At 34.4% G+C, this 18541-nt stretch overlaps 1 protein-coding gene and 1 long non-coding RNA gene across 7 annotated transcripts; one reads left to right on the forward strand and one right to left on the reverse strand.

Moving 5' to 3' along the window:
• Positions 1-655: 655 nt before the first annotated feature.
• On the forward strand, positions 656-7715 carry LOC110637366 (mechanosensitive ion channel protein 2, chloroplastic). Of its 6 annotated transcripts, none has more exons than XM_058130968.1 (14): positions 656-812; positions 1028-1072; positions 1460-1506; positions 2060-2217; positions 2764-2887; positions 3028-3122; positions 3207-3320; positions 3812-3872; positions 4523-4672; positions 4809-4919; positions 5141-5308; positions 5407-5520; positions 6115-6171; positions 6833-7715. In XM_058130968.1, exons 5-14 carry the CDS (start codon positions 2858-2860, stop codon positions 7469-7471), a joined length of 1539 nt encoding a protein of 512 aa, XP_057986951.1. In that variant the 5' UTR covers positions 656-812; positions 1028-1072; positions 1460-1506; positions 2060-2217; positions 2764-2857; the 3' UTR covers positions 7472-7715. The 6 variants fall into 6 exon arrangements, with proteins under 6 accessions (XP_057986951.1, XP_057986952.1, XP_021643122.2 ...); XM_021787430.2 differs by lacking the exon at positions 656-812 and adding an exon at positions 1748-1813 and having other exon boundaries at positions 848-1072; positions 1460-1628; XM_058130966.1 differs by lacking the exon at positions 656-812 and adding an exon at positions 1748-1813 and having other exon boundaries at positions 848-1072; positions 1460-1628; positions 2066-2217.
• A 282-nt stretch (positions 7716-7997) lies between these two features.
• LOC110637369 (uncharacterized) lies at positions 7998-9065 on the reverse strand. Its single transcript, XR_002491502.2, has 2 exons — positions 8541-9065; positions 7998-8346 (listed from the first exon to the last, which is right to left on the reverse strand). It is a non-coding gene; the product is annotated as an uncharacterized LOC110637369 (long non-coding RNA).
• Between the last annotated feature and the right edge of the window lie 9476 nt (positions 9066-18541).

An 18541-nucleotide genomic window follows, 5' to 3' on the forward strand; every position in this document is an offset into this window, starting at 1 on the left:
GAAATGACTAATAAGGGTATATATCATATAATTTATTTAATTTTTAAATAAATATAAAATTATAAATTTATTACATTATATTATTTATTTTATTATTAAATTAAATATATAATTATTAAATTAATATATTATATTATTTAAATAAATATATAATTATTAATCTATTATATTATATCATTTATTTTATTCTTAAAATAAAAAAATAATTATTTTTTAAGATAATTAAATAATTTTAAAAATATAGATAAAATAATAAAATAAAAAAATAATTATTTTTAAGATAATTAAATAATTTTAAAATATAGATAAAATAATAAAATAATTATTATTGTTAATAGAAAAATTTATAATTAATTTTAAATTTTTAGATATAAATAAATATTTTATATTTTATATTATTCATAAATAAAATATTAAAATTACAAATAAAAAATAAAAATATTAATAATAATAAATTTTAAATTAAATAAAAAAATATAATTAAAATAAAAAATAAAATTAAATTAACTATCAATAAATATTATATTAATTATTCATCGATTATTAACTTTATCTTTTTAAATTTATCAAAAATTATAATTTACCTATTTAATTATCCATCCACCAGCAACTGTACCTAATAAATAAATCAAACGCCTCGAAGCCAGCTACCATGTCGTATAGTAAAATTCGCGGGTCGCCACGTAAACCCACTGTAAATAAAAAATGCGCGGTCATACTATGCTAAATCCAAAACCGTACAAAAACATTGGACCACGTCGGCTGGAGAAAATTCAACACTCTGTGACGTTAGCACAGCCTTAACCATTTTGGTAATCTCTAGCTCTAATCCTCCCTTAAAAAAGTCTTGTTCCCCATTTGAGGAAGCTGCACAGAAATTTAGATAACTGTTTCGCTTAAGCCATTGTCTGCCCCGTTTCTTGTCTCTTCAGTGTCTCACCAAGTTTTCCAGTAAAATTTTTTCTCTTTGTTTCTGTTCTCTTTGTTGAATTTTTTTCTCTTTGTTTCTGTTCTCTTTGTTGATTAGGGCCCTGTGGAAGTTGAAGTTGTGATTTGAAGCTCTGTTCTATAGGTAGATATTTGCGTATATTGCTTTGTTTCTGTTGTTGTGTGCTTTTCGTTGTATGTAGGTGTAATTGCAAGGCATTTGGGAATTTATGGCTTCCAATTGTTAGAATATTGTTATGCCAATTATGAAACAAGGGATTTGGCTTTAGATTGAGCTTGAAAGAAAAGTTAAAAAAAAAAAAAAAACTGAACACTGAACATAATATAGTCATTTTTTTTAATTAAATTTATTTGTTTCTTAGGATTTCTTATTTTGAGATTTTTGGATAACGTAAATTATAGTTTTTAGTTGTTAGGCTACGGATTTGTTTCTCTCTTGATTTTGGCAGTTGTCATTCTTGTTTGTCTGGTACACTAATACCTATTTGGTTTCTCTGCATACAATTTCCAGGTAAAACATAGTTGGAAGTACTAAGGTGAAAGTTGATCGGAACAAAGGTATTACTTTGAGCTCTTGGTGGTATCTCCATTTTAATACAGCCATGACCCATGCAAGTTCGATCCAATTATCCCAAGAATTAAGGATTCATAATAGTCGTGGATGCAGTAGCCAACAAACTGTATGTACCTAGAACTTTTAGATATCCTATATAGAAAGTGTCCCTTTAGAAGGCTAAAGGCTCATTTCTAATCTTTTTTTTTTTTTTTTTTATAAATTTAATTTATCTGTTATCCACAGTGTGTCATGGGAAAGGGAAAGAACAGAGTACATTTGGTTAACGTCAGTCTTTCATCGCATGGTTTGGTATGCAAAATTATAAAATTATATGCTTTCTTTAGATGTTATGTCTTACAATTGCTTGCTATTTCGCATGAAACTTATAGCATTGTTGTTACAGTTTGGAATGCATATCCCAATTGTGCCTGTGAAGGTTATTCATGCATCCAGTTCACTCTTGTGATGCACATATGCCTTCTATGCATGATCGTTATAAATTATTGCGTTACTAGAGTCTAAAACCATGGAAATTTCTGTATGTTGCATCGATAGCAACAGGGTGCTTGGACTGTTCACTTTTTAAGTAGCTCGCGTAGGCCAATAATTGCTGCACCTTCCAAATGCAATGTTTTTGTATGCCGATCTCTTCTAACACCCAGCGGAGGAAATGAGATTCCTGTTCTGAAATCTGCATCTGTGGTCTTGACGAGGTATTTTCATGTTGTAGTTTGCATTTTTTTTTCCTTCGTAGACAAATTTTATTATCCATATCCAAAGCAATTTTTGTTTTTTAAATCCAGGTGTAAATCTAAGTGTATACTTAATATTTTTTTCCTCAAGTAATGTCAGCCTGCATTGGGCGAGAAATATAATCGAATGTAGCCATTCTTCAGTGACTTTTAGTTTCTATAATGAGATGCAAATTTTTTCAAGATCAGTTATTCTGTAGTTGTTATCCTTTTCCCCTTGATGGATCATTCTGATTTAACTCTAAGTTTTAGTCCCTTTTTGTAAGTGATAATAACTTTGCAATATATATTTGAATTTAAATGCTTAAAAGCACACAAATATCCATTAATATGAGGCCAAGCTTACTTACACACAAATCTGAATCTACAGCTTATAACTCAGGCATGGAAATCCTCCCATTGGATAATGGATTTTCCCCCTTTTTGCTCCAATTTCATTCTTCTCTCCTACTCTTGGAATATATAATTTTGACATTTTTTTTTTCACAATTTTGACAAATTGTGTAGGTCGTATGATGCCCTGTATAGAAGCCAACTTGTGCTTAAATTGATCCCAGCAGTTGGTATCATTGCTTTTGCCACTTGGGGTCTTGGTCCACTTATGCGCTTGGGCAGGATTATTTTTCTCCATGTATTTTCACTTTCTTATATTTCTGCAGGCCTTTTGTTTAAACTGCAGTTGAATTCCTCAGTTCTAGATTCAATCTATCAATCTTCTACACCCCATTTCACCTTTTTTTTTCCCCATTTTCTGGTGGCAATCTTCTGCAGAAATCTGATAATAATAGGAATAAAAGCCGAACAAATTATATGGCCTCATATCTTCAACCATTGCTACTGTGGACTGGAGCAATACTCATCTGCAGGTATTTTGAGGAAGTCGAGTTAAATATTTAAAGACATGCAATTCTGGCAATCAATTAGTGCTAATTGTGACCTGCATGTTTCAGGGCATTTGATCCTGTAGTTCTTCAGTCAGAAGCAAGCCAGGCTGTGAAGCAACGACTTCTGAATTTTGTACGATCACTATCAACTGTGCTGGCATTTGCCTATTGTTTATCAAGGTATGTTTTCTTGCCAACGTACTTATGTCATTTAAGGGCTTTGCAATTACTTTTGTTGATATTTAGATTTAGTTCACTAAAGCACTTGGCTGCTGATTAATTGGTCAACTTTCTAATTTCTTGTTCCAGTAAAAATTAGATGTATTTATGGTTTGTTTTAAAAATTTAATGATGAAATTGTTACCTTGTTTGGGAAAGTGGTTGGCATATTTTTTTGAGTCACTTGGTCAATCTGGAAGCATGCATCTGCAACTTTGCAGCCTGATGTGTTCTCTTACTTAATATGCAGTTTTTAGCTATAGGTTTTTATTTTCTTTATGTTGGCATAAATCTATATTTGCTTCTGGTGCTCAGTTTTTTCATTGAATGTTGATAATATCCCATTTTGGTTTTAATTCTTACTGGCTTGTTTATTGCCCTTGTCTTTTGTATGTTTGATTTCTTTTGGGGCTTGAATTATAACTATTATCATGGCCATTTCCTCTTCACAGCTTGATACAACAGGCCCAAAAGTTCTCCACAGAGATGAATGACTCTGATGATGCAAGAAATGTATGTTTCTGTGACCTCTGCAGTTACAACTGTCTTTAATTCCTTTACATGTCTTTATTAGTGCTACTATACGTGCACTAGAAAATTGAATTTTCCATCAAGGAATGGTTGACTTCAGCATGTGAAACTGAAAAGAACTTTTGGCATGGAAATGAATTATAAATGATGTATCACTTAAATATGTTGTGTAGGTTTACCTTTTGGTAACTGTGAGATCCAAGCATGGTAAACAGCAATAATGCATCTCAGTCCTAGTTTCCTGGGTCAGTTTAAATGAGTTCATGTTTTGCATTACCTCTCTATTTAGGGTTAGATACTCTGTTAAATGCTTGTTTTGGCATTATTATGCCCTTGACGAGTTTCCTAATATCCAGCTCTAGCTTCTGATTTTGGGTCAGAATTATTTATGTCCAGTTATGCAATAATCTTCTAGTGGGGAAGTGCCTTATCACCGCTCTTAAAAGCTGTGCATTTCATAAAATAAAAAATGTTTCAAATATTTTTAAGAAGCCTACAAACATTATTTGGATTCACTGGATATGCATGAAAAGCTTTTGGTTAAAAGTCAAGGTGATTATAATTTATTAATAATGGGGCTGTGTTTAAGCTGATGAATAACATTTTACATCAGTTCTTTCTTGCTCTGGCAGATGGGATTTAATTTTGCTGGAAAAGCTGTTTATAGTGCTGTTTGGATTGCTGCTGTATCATTGTTCATGGAATTGCTAGGTTTCTCTACGCAAAGATGGCTCACAGCTGGGGGTCTTGGTACAGTATTACTCACCCTTGCTGGTCGGGAGGTAAAAGTTCTGGGTTTCTAATTTCTATGAATATTATTGTGCCACAGTTTTAATGTTTATAAGTTGCAGTTCATTGTCATGTATGAAGATACTTGGTTTAGTGGATTTTCATTTTTTGGTTGTTTTGTGAATTCAGATATTTACAAATTTTCTTTCAAGTATAATGATCCATGCAACACGCCCATTTGTTGTGAATGAATGGATTCAGACAAAGCTCGAAGGCTATGAGGTTTCTGGCACTGTTGAGGTTTGTGTTTTCTTTCCTTCACTAATACCTCATAAAAAAGGAAACAGGTTTGCAGCATGGCAAATAAAATAACATCATGCAACATGAATGTTCTTTATCTGCCTCGACACAAAATGAAGTTAGAGTTAGAAACTTTGTTCCTCCTGGAGTATAGGAATGATATTGGGCTTCTTTAACAATTTTTGCTTATTTTTCTAATTGATATATTTGTGTTTTTTCAGCATGTGGGATGGTGGTCACCTACAATCATAAGAGGTGATGATCGTGAAGCAGTTCACATTCCAAACCATAAATTCACTGTGAATGTTGTTAGAAATCTCAGCCAGAAGACTCATTGGCGCATTAAGACTCACCTTGCTATCAGTCACTTGGATGTCAACAAAATTAATGTGAGAATCAATATCAGTTTGCCTGCTTTTTATATACTTGTGCGTTTCCTCTCTCTTCCTCAGATGAGAATCAGGGACTTTCCATTTTCTATGTTCAGAACATCATTGCTGATATGCGCAAGGTTTTGGCCAAAAATCCTCAAGTGGAGCAGCAAAGGCTGCACAGAAGAGTTTTCTTGGATACCATTGAGCCCGAGAATCAGGCTCTCAAGGTGAGGCTTAAGTTGTGTTCTTTTCTCTGTTGAATTTATGATATATGTTTTCTAATGAAGACCAAAATGAAGCGTGCATTGTCTGAAGAAGAGGATTCCTTTCTGAAAAGACGTCTTGAGAACAGTTTCTCTTCTCTCTGTGTTCTTATTATAAATTTGCTTTGCTTGTGAAGGATAAAGAAATGTGAAAAATTTGGAGATTACGTGTTGATTTTGGTATTAAAGACATGAAATGACTCGTTTTTGGACTTCATTGGGTTGCACAGTCCCTTTTGAAATTAAGGGTTTGCTTCCCTTGGGTGGTTGTGTTTACAATTGATAATTGATGTACATGTTAATGTGCATGCTCTAACCAAAGCTAAAGGCTCCTTGATCACAACTGGCTGAAACTATTAATTGTTATACTCCTAAAAAGATCCATCTCTAACTCTAGAGTTTGGTGTCTCTGCAAGTACAGATAAGGTTACATTTCTAGAGGCATCTGGTTTTAAAAAATTAGAAAAAAGGGTAATTTTTTGGTTCATATTTGTAACTCGATCTTGGTTTAAAAATTTCTTCATTGTCTTACTGTCTATCTGTTGGCTTATGTTGCAGATTTTGGTATCATGCTTTGTGAAAACCTCACATTTTGAAGAGTACCTGTGTGTAAAGGTAAGAGTCATTACAATATAAATGTAATTACTATGATATTAGATGATACTTTGTCGTCCCATTTCAAGTGATGTTTTAAAAAATTTTTTTGTCCTACTTTATTTGATTGTTTAGAAAATAAAGAAAGCATTAATTATTTTTTTTTCCCAACTTTACCTTTGTTTATTGTTATTTCCAATGCATTTACCTCTTTTTTATTTCTTTTCTCTATTTTAATTAAAAATAAAGGTATTTTAGTTAATTATTAGTATTTTTTTATATAATTTCTTTAATTCTTGTGCAAAAACCTTAAAAAACAGTGTAATAATGCAGAGAATTAAATGTATCTGTTGCTATTGTCACCATTTCCCATATCTGTTTTTTGGACAAAAATCAAACTCCTGGAAAGAATTATTTGAATTCCTTGGAGAGTTTAAATAGTAAATGTAGAGCCACAGATTCCTGAGTATTCATCAGTTATGGGCTATCTTGCTCCTGCATCTCTTTTTGGATGGACAACTAGGGCATGATAGAATGATAATAATTATGAGTGCATTGAATTTTTTATTGTGTTTGATTGGCTAATGCCATATCTCATTTTCATGGATGATCTGACTATTGATCTGCCCTATCTTCTACTTGAAAATTAGTTGACTTGGCATTATCAAATGCAATTTGACAGGAAGCAATACTCTTGGATCTTCTCAGAGTTATAAGCCACCATCGGGCCCGGCTTGCCACACCCATCCGAACTGTTCAGAAAATATACAGTGAGGCTGAAATGGATAATGTGCCATTTGCTAACACTATTTTCACTCGTTCAGGAGTAGCTGCTAACCGCTCATTATTTCTGATCGAACCCTCTTATAAAATCAATGGTGATGATAAAACTAAAGGTTCAACTCGTTCAGTACGTGCTAATGAGGAAAAGGATGCAAAGATTGAAGTTGCCTCAACATCGGAGTCTAAAGCAGATGCAAGTGCTGGATCAATGCCAAACGTTGATTCAAGAACAGATAAAGTCACTGCAACAACCTCCGACTCCAACACAACTTCAAAGCCTTCAGCAATCCCTGCATCGGACCCCCAACTTGAGAAATCAGTGGGCAGGCCTCCATTGGAGGAGAACATTGTTCTCGGTGTTGCCCTTGAGGGCTCAAAACGAACACTTCCAATTGAAGAAGAAAGTGCCCCATCTCCTTTACCCCCAGAGTCAAAGGAATTGGCTGCCAGTCGGAACGGAGGTGGGTCCTCTTCTGTTGTGAAGGATAAGAAAGATGGTCAGATGCCGACAGTTCCAAATATCTCAAAAATTGATTAACACTATGAAAAGTTTGTGAAATTCTGTGCTGTCATATATGCCTCTTAAACATTGAAACTGTACAAGAATGCGATTGCTGTGTTTTTGAAGCTGTCGCAATGCTGTTCATACAAGTCAGGAATTGTCATTCTTGTGAATAATTATTATTTTTTTTTTTTTATAACTGTTGTGAATAATTGCTAAATTGAAAAGTGCTAATATGAAGGAGAAGAAATTGACAAGCCAATGGAGCCAATTAACTGCAGATGTGATTGATGCTTTGATTGTTAGAAATTTTATTTTATTCTCAATTTTCTTCTTGTGATATATATACGGACGGCAGCTAACAAAACATCTTTGCAAAATTGATGGGTGAAAAAATGGTAGTTTCACTGGGTGATCAGAGAAGAAAACTAAGCTGTCACGCCATCCTTGCCTACGCATCGGCGTCTTCCTGTTGCTGAGGAAGTGAATTCTCAACTTTATAAAAATAAAAATAGAAGCTAAAAATAAAAATAGAAGCCAGCAAGGGAGTAAAACCAATCTGTGCATCAATAATCACAAATTCAAACAAAATGCAAAACCCAAGTATTCTAGACACTAGCTATGGTCAGAACAAAGTGTAGTGCTTGCAGATAAATACGCATAAAATTGCATTTTAAAACTCCTGCATCCATCCCAGTTATAAATGGCACATGCAATCAGGAACAGGGTATGTATGTATATATTGACTGCTTCTCCTTTCTCATTCTACTTTGCCCTTGTCTACTTTAATGCCCATTAAAAACTGCAAGCTGAAACTCTGACCACTCCATGCTCTTGCTCGGCAAAAGTGGGCCCAGCAGCACCATGTTTGGTCTTGTGGTCTTCAGGTTCAGGTAAGTTCTGTATCCCACCTACCAATGCCATTAAAGTAACCTCTCAACACAATACACCCACCACAGTTTAAAATATGCACAAACAGCTTATAATCTACTATTACAAATAGCACACAAAAATTTGACCTAGATTCAACCTAAAGCAAAAGAATTGTCCTACAATCTTCAAGAAAATAAATTCTTTTAAACAAGATCAACAGAGACTTGTTTACCAAAGCATTATGCATGTTTCCTGTTGATGCAGATATAAAGATGTCACTCTGCAAGTTCACATAATAGTCAACTGCAGCCAGTAGAGAAGCCTAGCCTTCAACTTCAGCCAGTTCCTCTGCAGAGGCCAGGCCCTTCTTGTCTTCCATTAAGGGGAATGATTGCTTCAAGGTAGAGATCCTTGCTTCTACACCATAAACCTGAAAAGAAAATTTCTTCTACTGTCAAATTCTCATAGGAAATAAAAGATCTGTTTCCCCAAGGAATGTGATCGACCACATGAATGTCCAACTTATTAGCACCAAAAGATTACGTAAAACTTCCTAATTTTTGAAGGTACAAGACTAAACTTGTGTGAAGCAAGATAGAGCCAAGTACTAGTGCTGAAACCTAAAGCTGCGAGCAATAATCTAATCTCTTCAGAAGTCAACGGGCAATGGCCCTGACTTCTCAACTCCTCATCTGTGAACTGTGAGTTTGAAACCCTTCCTTGCCAAAGAACTTGGCGATATCTAGCAAGAGCAAGCTTTTCGTGAAACCCAATATTTTATTTATTTATTTATTTTAATTAATTAATAATATTTTAATATATTTATAAAAAAATTATTTTATTGAATTACCTACTTATTTATTTATTTATATATTATTTTTAAAATTAAATATATATTTGTAATCTAAACAACCTAATTCAATAACAACTCTTATATCATTTTATGTCTAATAAAATTCTTGAAATATATATGCCCTAATCATCTTTTTCTGTTAAATTGTGCTCTCAAAAACCTGTTTATTACTTTCTTTTTTTGCTAAATACTATCAAATAGTTATTTTTCTTCATCTTTCATTTATTGTTATATATATATAATTTATGATTTATAATCTGATGTGCGTAGAGAATTTCTAAATTCTTATTTCTCTATTCACTACCTTGAATTCTGGTTTCAAGGTAAAATTTTCCTTTCTTTGTTCAATAATGGGTGAATTTGATTTTTATTTTCTTTTCTTGAATTATTATAACTACTCTAGAAATTCATTTTTTTTTACTATCGATATTGAATTGAATTGATTATGATTACTGATAGACAATAACCTTAAATTTAGATTATTAAAAAATATATATATATAGCACTTTTGATCACGTTAGATCAACTCCTGTGTTTATTGGCATCAACATTTCGCGCGATCAGTTTCTTCACCTATATATATATATATATATGTGTGTGTGTGTGTGTGTGTGTGTGTGTGTGTGTGTGTGTGTGTGAAACAAATCTCAGATCGCATGAAGTTGACGTCAAATAATCTTACACACACACACACACACACACATATATATATATATTAAAGTTATTATTATTATATTATTTTATTATTAGTTGATATTTTTCTTTTATATTTTGGGTATGTAGGAGATTCGAATATTCAATCTATCAGTTGAAATTGTCTCTCTTCCATTGAAAATAACTATTGTCTTGGAGGTTATAGGTGAGTGCTAATTATAGTACATGACACCGTTGTAGACACCATATTTTGGTCAATCTTCAAATTCATAGTTCGAATAATTGCAACTATGTCAATCCCCCTAGTAGGCTTTTGACCGATCTCAACTAGTTATCCGATCCCAAGTCATTTTCTTTGAGCTAGTAACCTCCCAGATAAATAATAAACTTCAAAGTGTGAAACCAAGTGTTTTTCGATCTCCCTGACATGTTTTGATTAATTTTCAGACCATCTGATTTTGTATTTTATTTTCCGATCTCCTCATGTTCAAGATTCCAAATTCCGGGACGTCTTGTGATTAGTTACCTCGCTCAAATTATTCAAGTGTTTAACCAAGTTAATGTTTTAATCGATCTTTAATAAGCGGTCCTAAACTCATCAAATTTAGACGAAGACTTGTTCTTAAATCATTTTTGTAACACCCCTATTTGCATAGCCTAGTATATTTCACTGTTCCGGTGATTGGTGTCGGTCGGAACAATTAAGAGGATTAGAACCACATTTAAGACACTTAAAAAAACCCTGAATGAAAATAAATAGTGATTGCCAGATAGTTAAGTATAAATAAGAAAAACAGATCATAAAGAGTTAAATGAACCGAGGGTCACAACGATGGATGATCTTACCGGAAAGTGACTGCGAGGTCAGTCCTAACCCTATTTTTGAATCGGAAAATGTAACGCCGTGGTCCTAAGGACTATTGCGAATCTAGTGAAAAAGAGAAAATCACAGAAAAGAGTTGATAAGTAGGTCAAATAATTAGATCAAGGATCTAGAAGAAATATCGAATTACTTGCAAATTGGATCAGACCGGCGAGGGGCAATTTGGTCAAATTACCCCTAGAGGTAACTCCTGACTTAACTGCCCAATAAAATCAGAAAAACAAAAACTTCGAAATTGAGAATTAAATTAAAAAATTATTGAAAATTAAAGAAAAAGTGAATTATTATATCATCACCTTACATCATGCATGATGCAATAAAGGAAAATTTTAATTAATTAAATTTGACCAAATTTTAATTAATTAAATTTGACCAAGTCAATTATTGCCTAAATAAAGATAAATACAAAAATTAAAAGAAAAAGTTGGTCATCTTCTCCATAGCCTTTGCCGTCCACTTCCTATCTCTCTCATCTTTCGTAAAATCCTCCATTAAAGCTTAGTTTCAAGCTTGATAAATCACTCCATTAACCCTAAATTTCCCAACTTTCTCCCACAACCCTTGCTTTTGCAATTGGACAAGAAGATTGAAGAAGAAAACAAAGGAAGAAAAGAGAAGAAATTGAAGAATTGAGATCCAAAATAAGGTTAGTGATGTAAACTTGAAATTTTTAGTTAAATGCTTGTGTTTCTAGTTAAATTAACTTAGAATTAAAATGAAAATGGAAACAAATCAAGTGTGAGGACTAATTATGGAATTCGGCCAGCTTATAGGGGGACTGAAATTGTTTGAGTTTGATGAAATTAAAGTGATGTAGAAATGTAATTAAGTGTGTAGATGTTGGCAATGTACTTTAATTTCATTTGTTGAATAAATTGTATAAATTAGGGTTCTTAAACTTTAGAAATTTGGGAAAAATTTGGAGAAATGGTTAATTGATGCACTTGACCCTAATTGAGGTTAGAAATGGTCAATTAGGACCGATTGTGATGAGTTTGAATGAGTGAAAATGAAATGCAATTCGGATTAGTGAAGGGTCCCAATTTAGCAGTTTGACCTAGGTCCAGGGACCAAAACTGAAATTCTGCTAACCCAATTGGTGTGAGGCCAATCAGGAATGAAATTAGACACATAAAGACACAATTTTCATTTAGAGAACATGCTCAGAAAATGACATTTAGATAGTGAACAATTAGGTCAAACCCGGATGTTGTGCATTACCACTGTACCAAAATTTTCATTTGGCCATAACTTGGGCTAGACAGGTCCAAATGACCTGATTTTTATGGCATTGGAAAGGTATGACATAGCATTACAACTTGTATGAAGAACACCAACCCAAATTCTACCCATAACCAAGTCATTTTGTCACCCAAATTTAGAGGTCTAAAGCTGCCAGAACCAATTAGGTGCCCAGAAATTCTGGGTAACACCAATTCGGTCAGCCTTAGAAAAATGACCATATCTTGAGTTACAAAACTCCAAATGGAGTGATTTAAAAAGGGAATTAAAGATAAGACAATAAGGAACAACTTTGATTAAGAAAGCTTAGTCAAATTTCCAAAGTAACCAGACCAATGGAACAATGCAAAACGAGGGACCAAAACTGAAAAATTGATAATTCTCTTAGAAGACCTAAAAATTGAATGGGCAATCAAAACCAATAAATTAGGCACCCAAAATATGGTATGTGGGTGTAATTGGAATTCACATATCTATTAAGGATGAGAAAGTCAATATTTTGACTTGAATAGTGCCATAAATAGTAATTCCGAAATGCAAATTTTTAAGAACATAATTTTAAGCATATTAAGATTAGAATTAAGTAGATATGAATTTATTTATTGGATTTATTATAAGTTGTGATACTGAAACACTGCAAATTGTGTGTTTCAGTTGAGAAAAATACGGAGAAAGAAAATGAAACATCGAGTCAAGGCCTAGAGGCGACTCGCACGAGATTTGTGCACAACATAGAATTTTTCTATAAATTTTCTTTGGCAAATTGTTTTAAATGAATAAATTGTGACTTATTTGTATTGGAAATTGTGATTTAATAGAACAATATGCTTTTGACCTAAATTGTTGGAAAATTTAGTGGTATGTGATGAATTGCAAATAAATGTTTAGAAAATTTTTAAGATAGTTTTGAAACCACAGTGTCATGACCATATATCTGAATGCCTCACTAGCATGACTAGTGGGAGGAAATAGTTTTGAATTTCCTCTCTGGCTGAAGTATTGAGGTGTGTGCCAGTAGAGGAAGAAATTTGAATGGGTACCCATAGTTTGAGCTAGCTAGCCTTAGTATGCCTCATAAGCCTCTGGCTATTGAGATGAACACTATATTGATGGCATGATGTGTTTTTATAAAGTTTGTTTTGTGACTTCTGAAATGAAAATACTTTGATTAAAATTTAAAATTGTGTTTTGCATCTATTTACTGACTTCATCATTATAATTGGATATTTGTGATTTAATTATGCATAAAGGAGTATTTTTATTATATTGTACACCATTGAGTCATTGTACTCAGCGATTACTTTTTATTGCTGTCGCAGGTAGAGAGACTAATAGAGCAGCCGAGTGAGCTGCTGAGGACTATAGTACTGCCTTTGAGATTTTGTCGGGTATAACATTATACCCTTATTGTTCATATTTATTTTGATGTATGTGACTGTATGTATATTTTGTAAATTGGTATTGAGCCGTTGTACAAAACTTGTAATAATATTATTTTGGAATTTCTGATTTAAAATTAGACTGATGAATAAATATCACTTTTTCTTTAATGGAATGTAAATTAAATTATTCAATATTATTTTTGAAAATATTTGAGTTGAAAATTGACTTAAATTGTAGAGTTTGGAAAAAATTGTGATGAATTGAGATATGAAGGTGGTTGATTTTAGTGAAGTGCATAAATTGGAAGTGTTTTCTACAGGTGAAAATTTTTTATTTTCTCAAATACAGCCGGCATTCTGTCAAAATTTTGACAAAATTTGCGAAAAGATAGAATTTGTTAAAAACTTTACATAGCTTTTAAACTTCAATTAAATATTTTTAATACCTAATAAAAATGCTCACCACCTTCAAAAAGTAAGAAAATTATTTTAAAATCCCTTGTAGTATATTTAATGAGTTATCAGTATGTGAAATTCGATAATTCATTAGGTATACTATGGGATCATATTATGCCTTACAGAGGGATAAGGTGTGACATGTTTTAGTGGTATCAGAGCAAATTTTTAAAGTATGTTTTGACTTATGAATTTGTATATTTTCTTTGATAAGTACAACTGCTCAATGTCCTTATTTGATACGTACAGTGCATTACATTATAAATATGAACTAATTGAGAGAAATCTCCTTTTGTTATTTGTCCAGGAGATATCCTACCCTCGATTTAAAATGGAAGAAGGAGACCGCTCAGTTGAGCAATCTGTAGAGGCTGAGGCACAAGAGGAAGCTCCCGCTCTTCAAAATGTCAGTGGTTCAGTGGCGCCAGCCCCACAAATATCGCAGTTTCCTGCACAATTTGCTTAGTAGATGGCTGCGATGTTCCAACAGATGGCTGGAAGTATGCCTGCTCAAGCTCCACTTCAGACACCTGTGGTGCAACCTCCACCTCTAGCCAGGTAGTATGACAAGCTATTTAAGTATGGGGCTATAGAGTTTAAGGGTACAGTAGACCCTTTAGAGGTAAAGCAGTGGTTGGAGAGAATTGACAGAGTATTCAAGAAACTGTACTGAACGGATGAATTGAAATTCGAGTGTTCAGTGTCACTGCTGCAGGGGGATGCATATGATTGGTGGAAAATCATCCCCCATAGCTTGTTGGAACCTCCAGTGCTAACCTGGGATAACTTCCTCAGAGAGTTCAGACAAAAATACGTCCCAGATGCTTATGTGGATCAGAAGCTATAGGAGTTTTTAAGCCTGAAACAAGGAAGCAGAACAGTAGCAGAATATGAAAGGGAGTTCTCCCGCTTGAGCCACTATGCAGGGAGTCTACTGTCTACCAGCAGAGACAGATGTAAGAGGTTTGTGACTGGTTTGAAGTCTAGTATGAGGATGCAAGTGGTTAGATTAAGACATAATAACTTCTCTGAGCTTATCTCTTAAGCACTTGAGTTAGAAAGAATTGAGTCAGAAGGGCCACCAGTGAAAGAGAAAATAGAGAAGACAGAGAAATCAAAAAAAGAGAAAAGTGGAAAGTCAGTGGATCAAAGTTCCAGTGGCAATATTGGAAAAAGAAAGAAATTTAGGGGATCAAGCAGAGGTGGAAGGTCTGGTAGGAGTAGATTTTATGGGCAAAGACCCCTTTTGGTTTGGTTAGCAGACGACTAGGAATTCTCACCCTCCCCACCCTTGTGAGACATGTGGCAAGACCCATGGTGGGATATGTTATTGGGCTACAGGAGTCTGTTTTAACTACGAGGATACAGGGCATCTTGCTAAAGATTGTACCAATGCCCGTAGATTTGTGCCACCTATTATTATTACAGAAGGATTTATTCAGAGTTCTACTATCAGAGGTTCACAACTAGTTAGCAGAGGTAGAGGCAGAGGTCGAGGTAGCACTTCAGGCAGTCAAGGTACAGTAGACCAGTCAGAACAAGGTAGTGCTTCGGCTATAGTCTACACTATGAGACAACGGGAAGAAGCTGAAACTTCTGACATTGTGGCTAGTACATTCTCTATCTCTGATCAAGATGTATTTGTACTATTTGATCCGAGCTCTACTCATTCGTATGTTAGTACTAGCATCGTTAGTTCCCTTGCTGTTCCGTGTGTCAAAATGGATTTTGAGGTGCTAGTAACAAGTCCTTTAGGACAAGAGGTCAGAGTCAAAAGAATGTATAGAGATTATCCTTTGGTGATCCAATGACATGTTTTTCTGTCAAATTTGATTGAAATGCCCTTCAGAGATTATGATATCATCTTAGGCATGGATTGATTAGCCAGGCATCATACAATGTTGACTATAGACTGAAGAAAGTCACTTTTGGTCTCCCTTTGTACGGTGATGTGGTAATACATGGGGAGAGATAGTTATTGCCATCAAACATCATTTTGGTTGCACTAGCCAGGAAGATGATCAGAAAAGGGTGTGAAGCATACTTGGCACATGTGATACCACCCAAGTGGAGAGTTCAGCATTGAGGGACATCCCTACAGTATGTGACTTTTCGGATGTGTTCCCTGATGAGTTATCAGGATTACCTCCAAAAAGAGAGGTGCAGTTTGAGATTGATGTAATGCCTGGTGTGGACCCAATCTCCATAACACCATACAGAATGGCACCGGCAGAATTGAAAGAGTTGAAGGTGCAGTTGCAAGAACTATTTGACAAGGGCTTCATTCACCCTATTGTGTCACCTTGGGGAGCGCCAGTGTTTTTTGTTAAGAAGAAAGATGGCACTCTCCTCTTATGTATTGACTACCAGTAATTGAATAAGGTGACAATAAAGAATAGATACCTATTGCCCCGCATTGATGACCTGTTTGATCAGTTAAGGGGTGCAGCTGTGTTCTCCAAAATTGACATGAGATTGGGTTATTTTCAACTGAATGTGCAAGAGCAGAGTATCCCTAAAACTGCCTTTAGAACTCGATATGGCCAATATGAGTTCCTGGTCATGCCATTCAGGTTAACCAATGCTCCAGCTGCATTTATGGATCTGATGAACACTATCTTCAGACCATACCTCGATCAGTTTGTGGTGGTATTCATTGATGATATATTGGTTTAGTCGAGGAGTGCAGAGGAGCATGATAGACATCTGCGGATTATACTACAGATTTTAATGGAGAAGCAGTTATACGCTAAATTGTCGAAGTGTGAATTTTGGCTAAAGGAAATATCCTTTTTGGGCCATATAGTATCGGCAGAAGGCGTTAAGGTAGATCCTAGCAAGATAGAAGCTATCCTTAATTGGAAGCCACCCAGGAATGTCACAGGAATTCGTAGTTTTCTGGGTTTAGCTGGATACTACCATCGATTTGTGAAGGGATTCTCTATGTTGGCTTCTCCATTGACCAAGCTGCTTCGGAAAGATGTGAAATTTCAGTGGACGGATAAATGCCAGCAGAGCTTTGATGAGTTGAAGAGGTGTTTGACTGAAGCTCCAGTCCTTACTTTACCTACACTGGGTAAAGAATACATAGTTTATAGCGATGCTTCTCACAATGGGTTGGGCTGTGTACTGATGTAAGATCAAAATATTATTGCATATGCATCACGCCAGCTAAAACCGCATGAGAGGAATTATCTAACACATGACTTGGAGCTAGCAGCTATTGTATTCGCTCTTAAGATCTGGAGACACTACTTATATGGGAAGAAGTGTTACATCTACATAGATCATAAGAGCTTGAAGTACTTGGGCACCCAGAAAGAATTGAATTTGAGACAGAAGAGATGGTTAGAGTTGATAAAAGACTATGATTGTCTGATAGACTATTAACCAGGGAAAGCTAATGTGGTGGCTGAGGCCTTAAGTCGCAAGACTATGGCAAGTCTTAGAGTTTCTCCTTTATATATGGTACATGAGTTGAGAGCATTGCATGCCAGCTTAAAGATAAATGATGAGGGATAGATAGTAGTTGCATGGCATGTACAGCCAGTGTTGATTGATCAGATCAGCATTGTAACACCCTCCCTGTAGCAACTCCGTACATTCTACTGTTCCGGTGACCGGTGTCGGTCCGGACAGCTAGAACGTCCGGAAAAATATTTAAACTAAAGTAAGGAACCATAATTAACTCAAATATTAATAAGAAAAATTTAAGAAAAATTTTAGAAATAAAATACAACCAAGTCAAATGAGCCGGTGCCCAAGCGATGGGTAACCAGAGGGAAGTTGCGGTTCTCGCAATTAGGAGCCCTAGACCCGGGAAAAAATTCATAAAATAATTTTTGGGACTCCAGAGAAGAGTCATTGAGGTTCCTATGGCATTAGAATGCCAAGAAAATATTTAGAAAAATTTTTCAATCAGTACAGACAATTTTGACCTGTTAAGCCAAACGGAGGGCATTTTGGTCATTTCGCCTTCAGAGACGATTTTTGGCCGACTTGTCCAGCTAAGTAAATAATTATTATGATCTAAAATATGAATAAATATTGCTAAAAATTGAATTGAAAATGAGTAGAGAAAAGAAGAAAAGAAAATGAAGGAAATTAGGGATAATGACATCACATGATGTCATTTACATACCCTCCACCAATCACCATTCAACAAGCACCTTTAAATCAATTAAAAATGTTAAAAAATTGAAAAAATTTTATGCTTATCTTCTTCCATTTCTGGCAGCCCCTCTTTCCCTCACTATTTCCATTAAAACTTTCTCTTTTTCTTGCTAAAATCTCACCCTTTACACCATAAAACATAATCCTCACTTCACTAAAATTTATCCTCACACCCTAAATCATATTTAGATAGCCATTAGAGGGAGAAATCTTGAAGATTGACAAGCTCAAGTGGGAGCTTTAATAAGGTTAGTGTCCAATATCTTTTTCTCTCTTTAAATTCATGACCAGAAAGTTTAAATTCATGACTAGAAAGTTGATTTAACTTGAAATTTATAAGAAATTCAAATGAAAACCTTTGATGTACTCACTTTATATTTTTGGCAGCCATGGATTTATTAGAGTTTTGATGATTTCTTTGGATTAAAGGAGTATATAAGCTGCCCTTGATATGAACTTAATATTTAGCACAATGAATTGTAGGTTAATGGAAAAGTAGAGAAATTGAGAATTTAGGGTTTTGAGCAAATTGGAGTTTAGCTCCTATAATGGTGTAGGAACATTTTAATGGTCAATTACTGACCATTTGG

Source organism: Hevea brasiliensis, chromosome 12 (genome assembly GCF_030052815.1).
Source record: "Hevea brasiliensis isolate MT/VB/25A 57/8 chromosome 12, ASM3005281v1, whole genome shotgun sequence".
NCBI classification, from domain to species: Eukaryota; Viridiplantae; Streptophyta; class Magnoliopsida; order Malpighiales; family Euphorbiaceae; genus Hevea; species Hevea brasiliensis.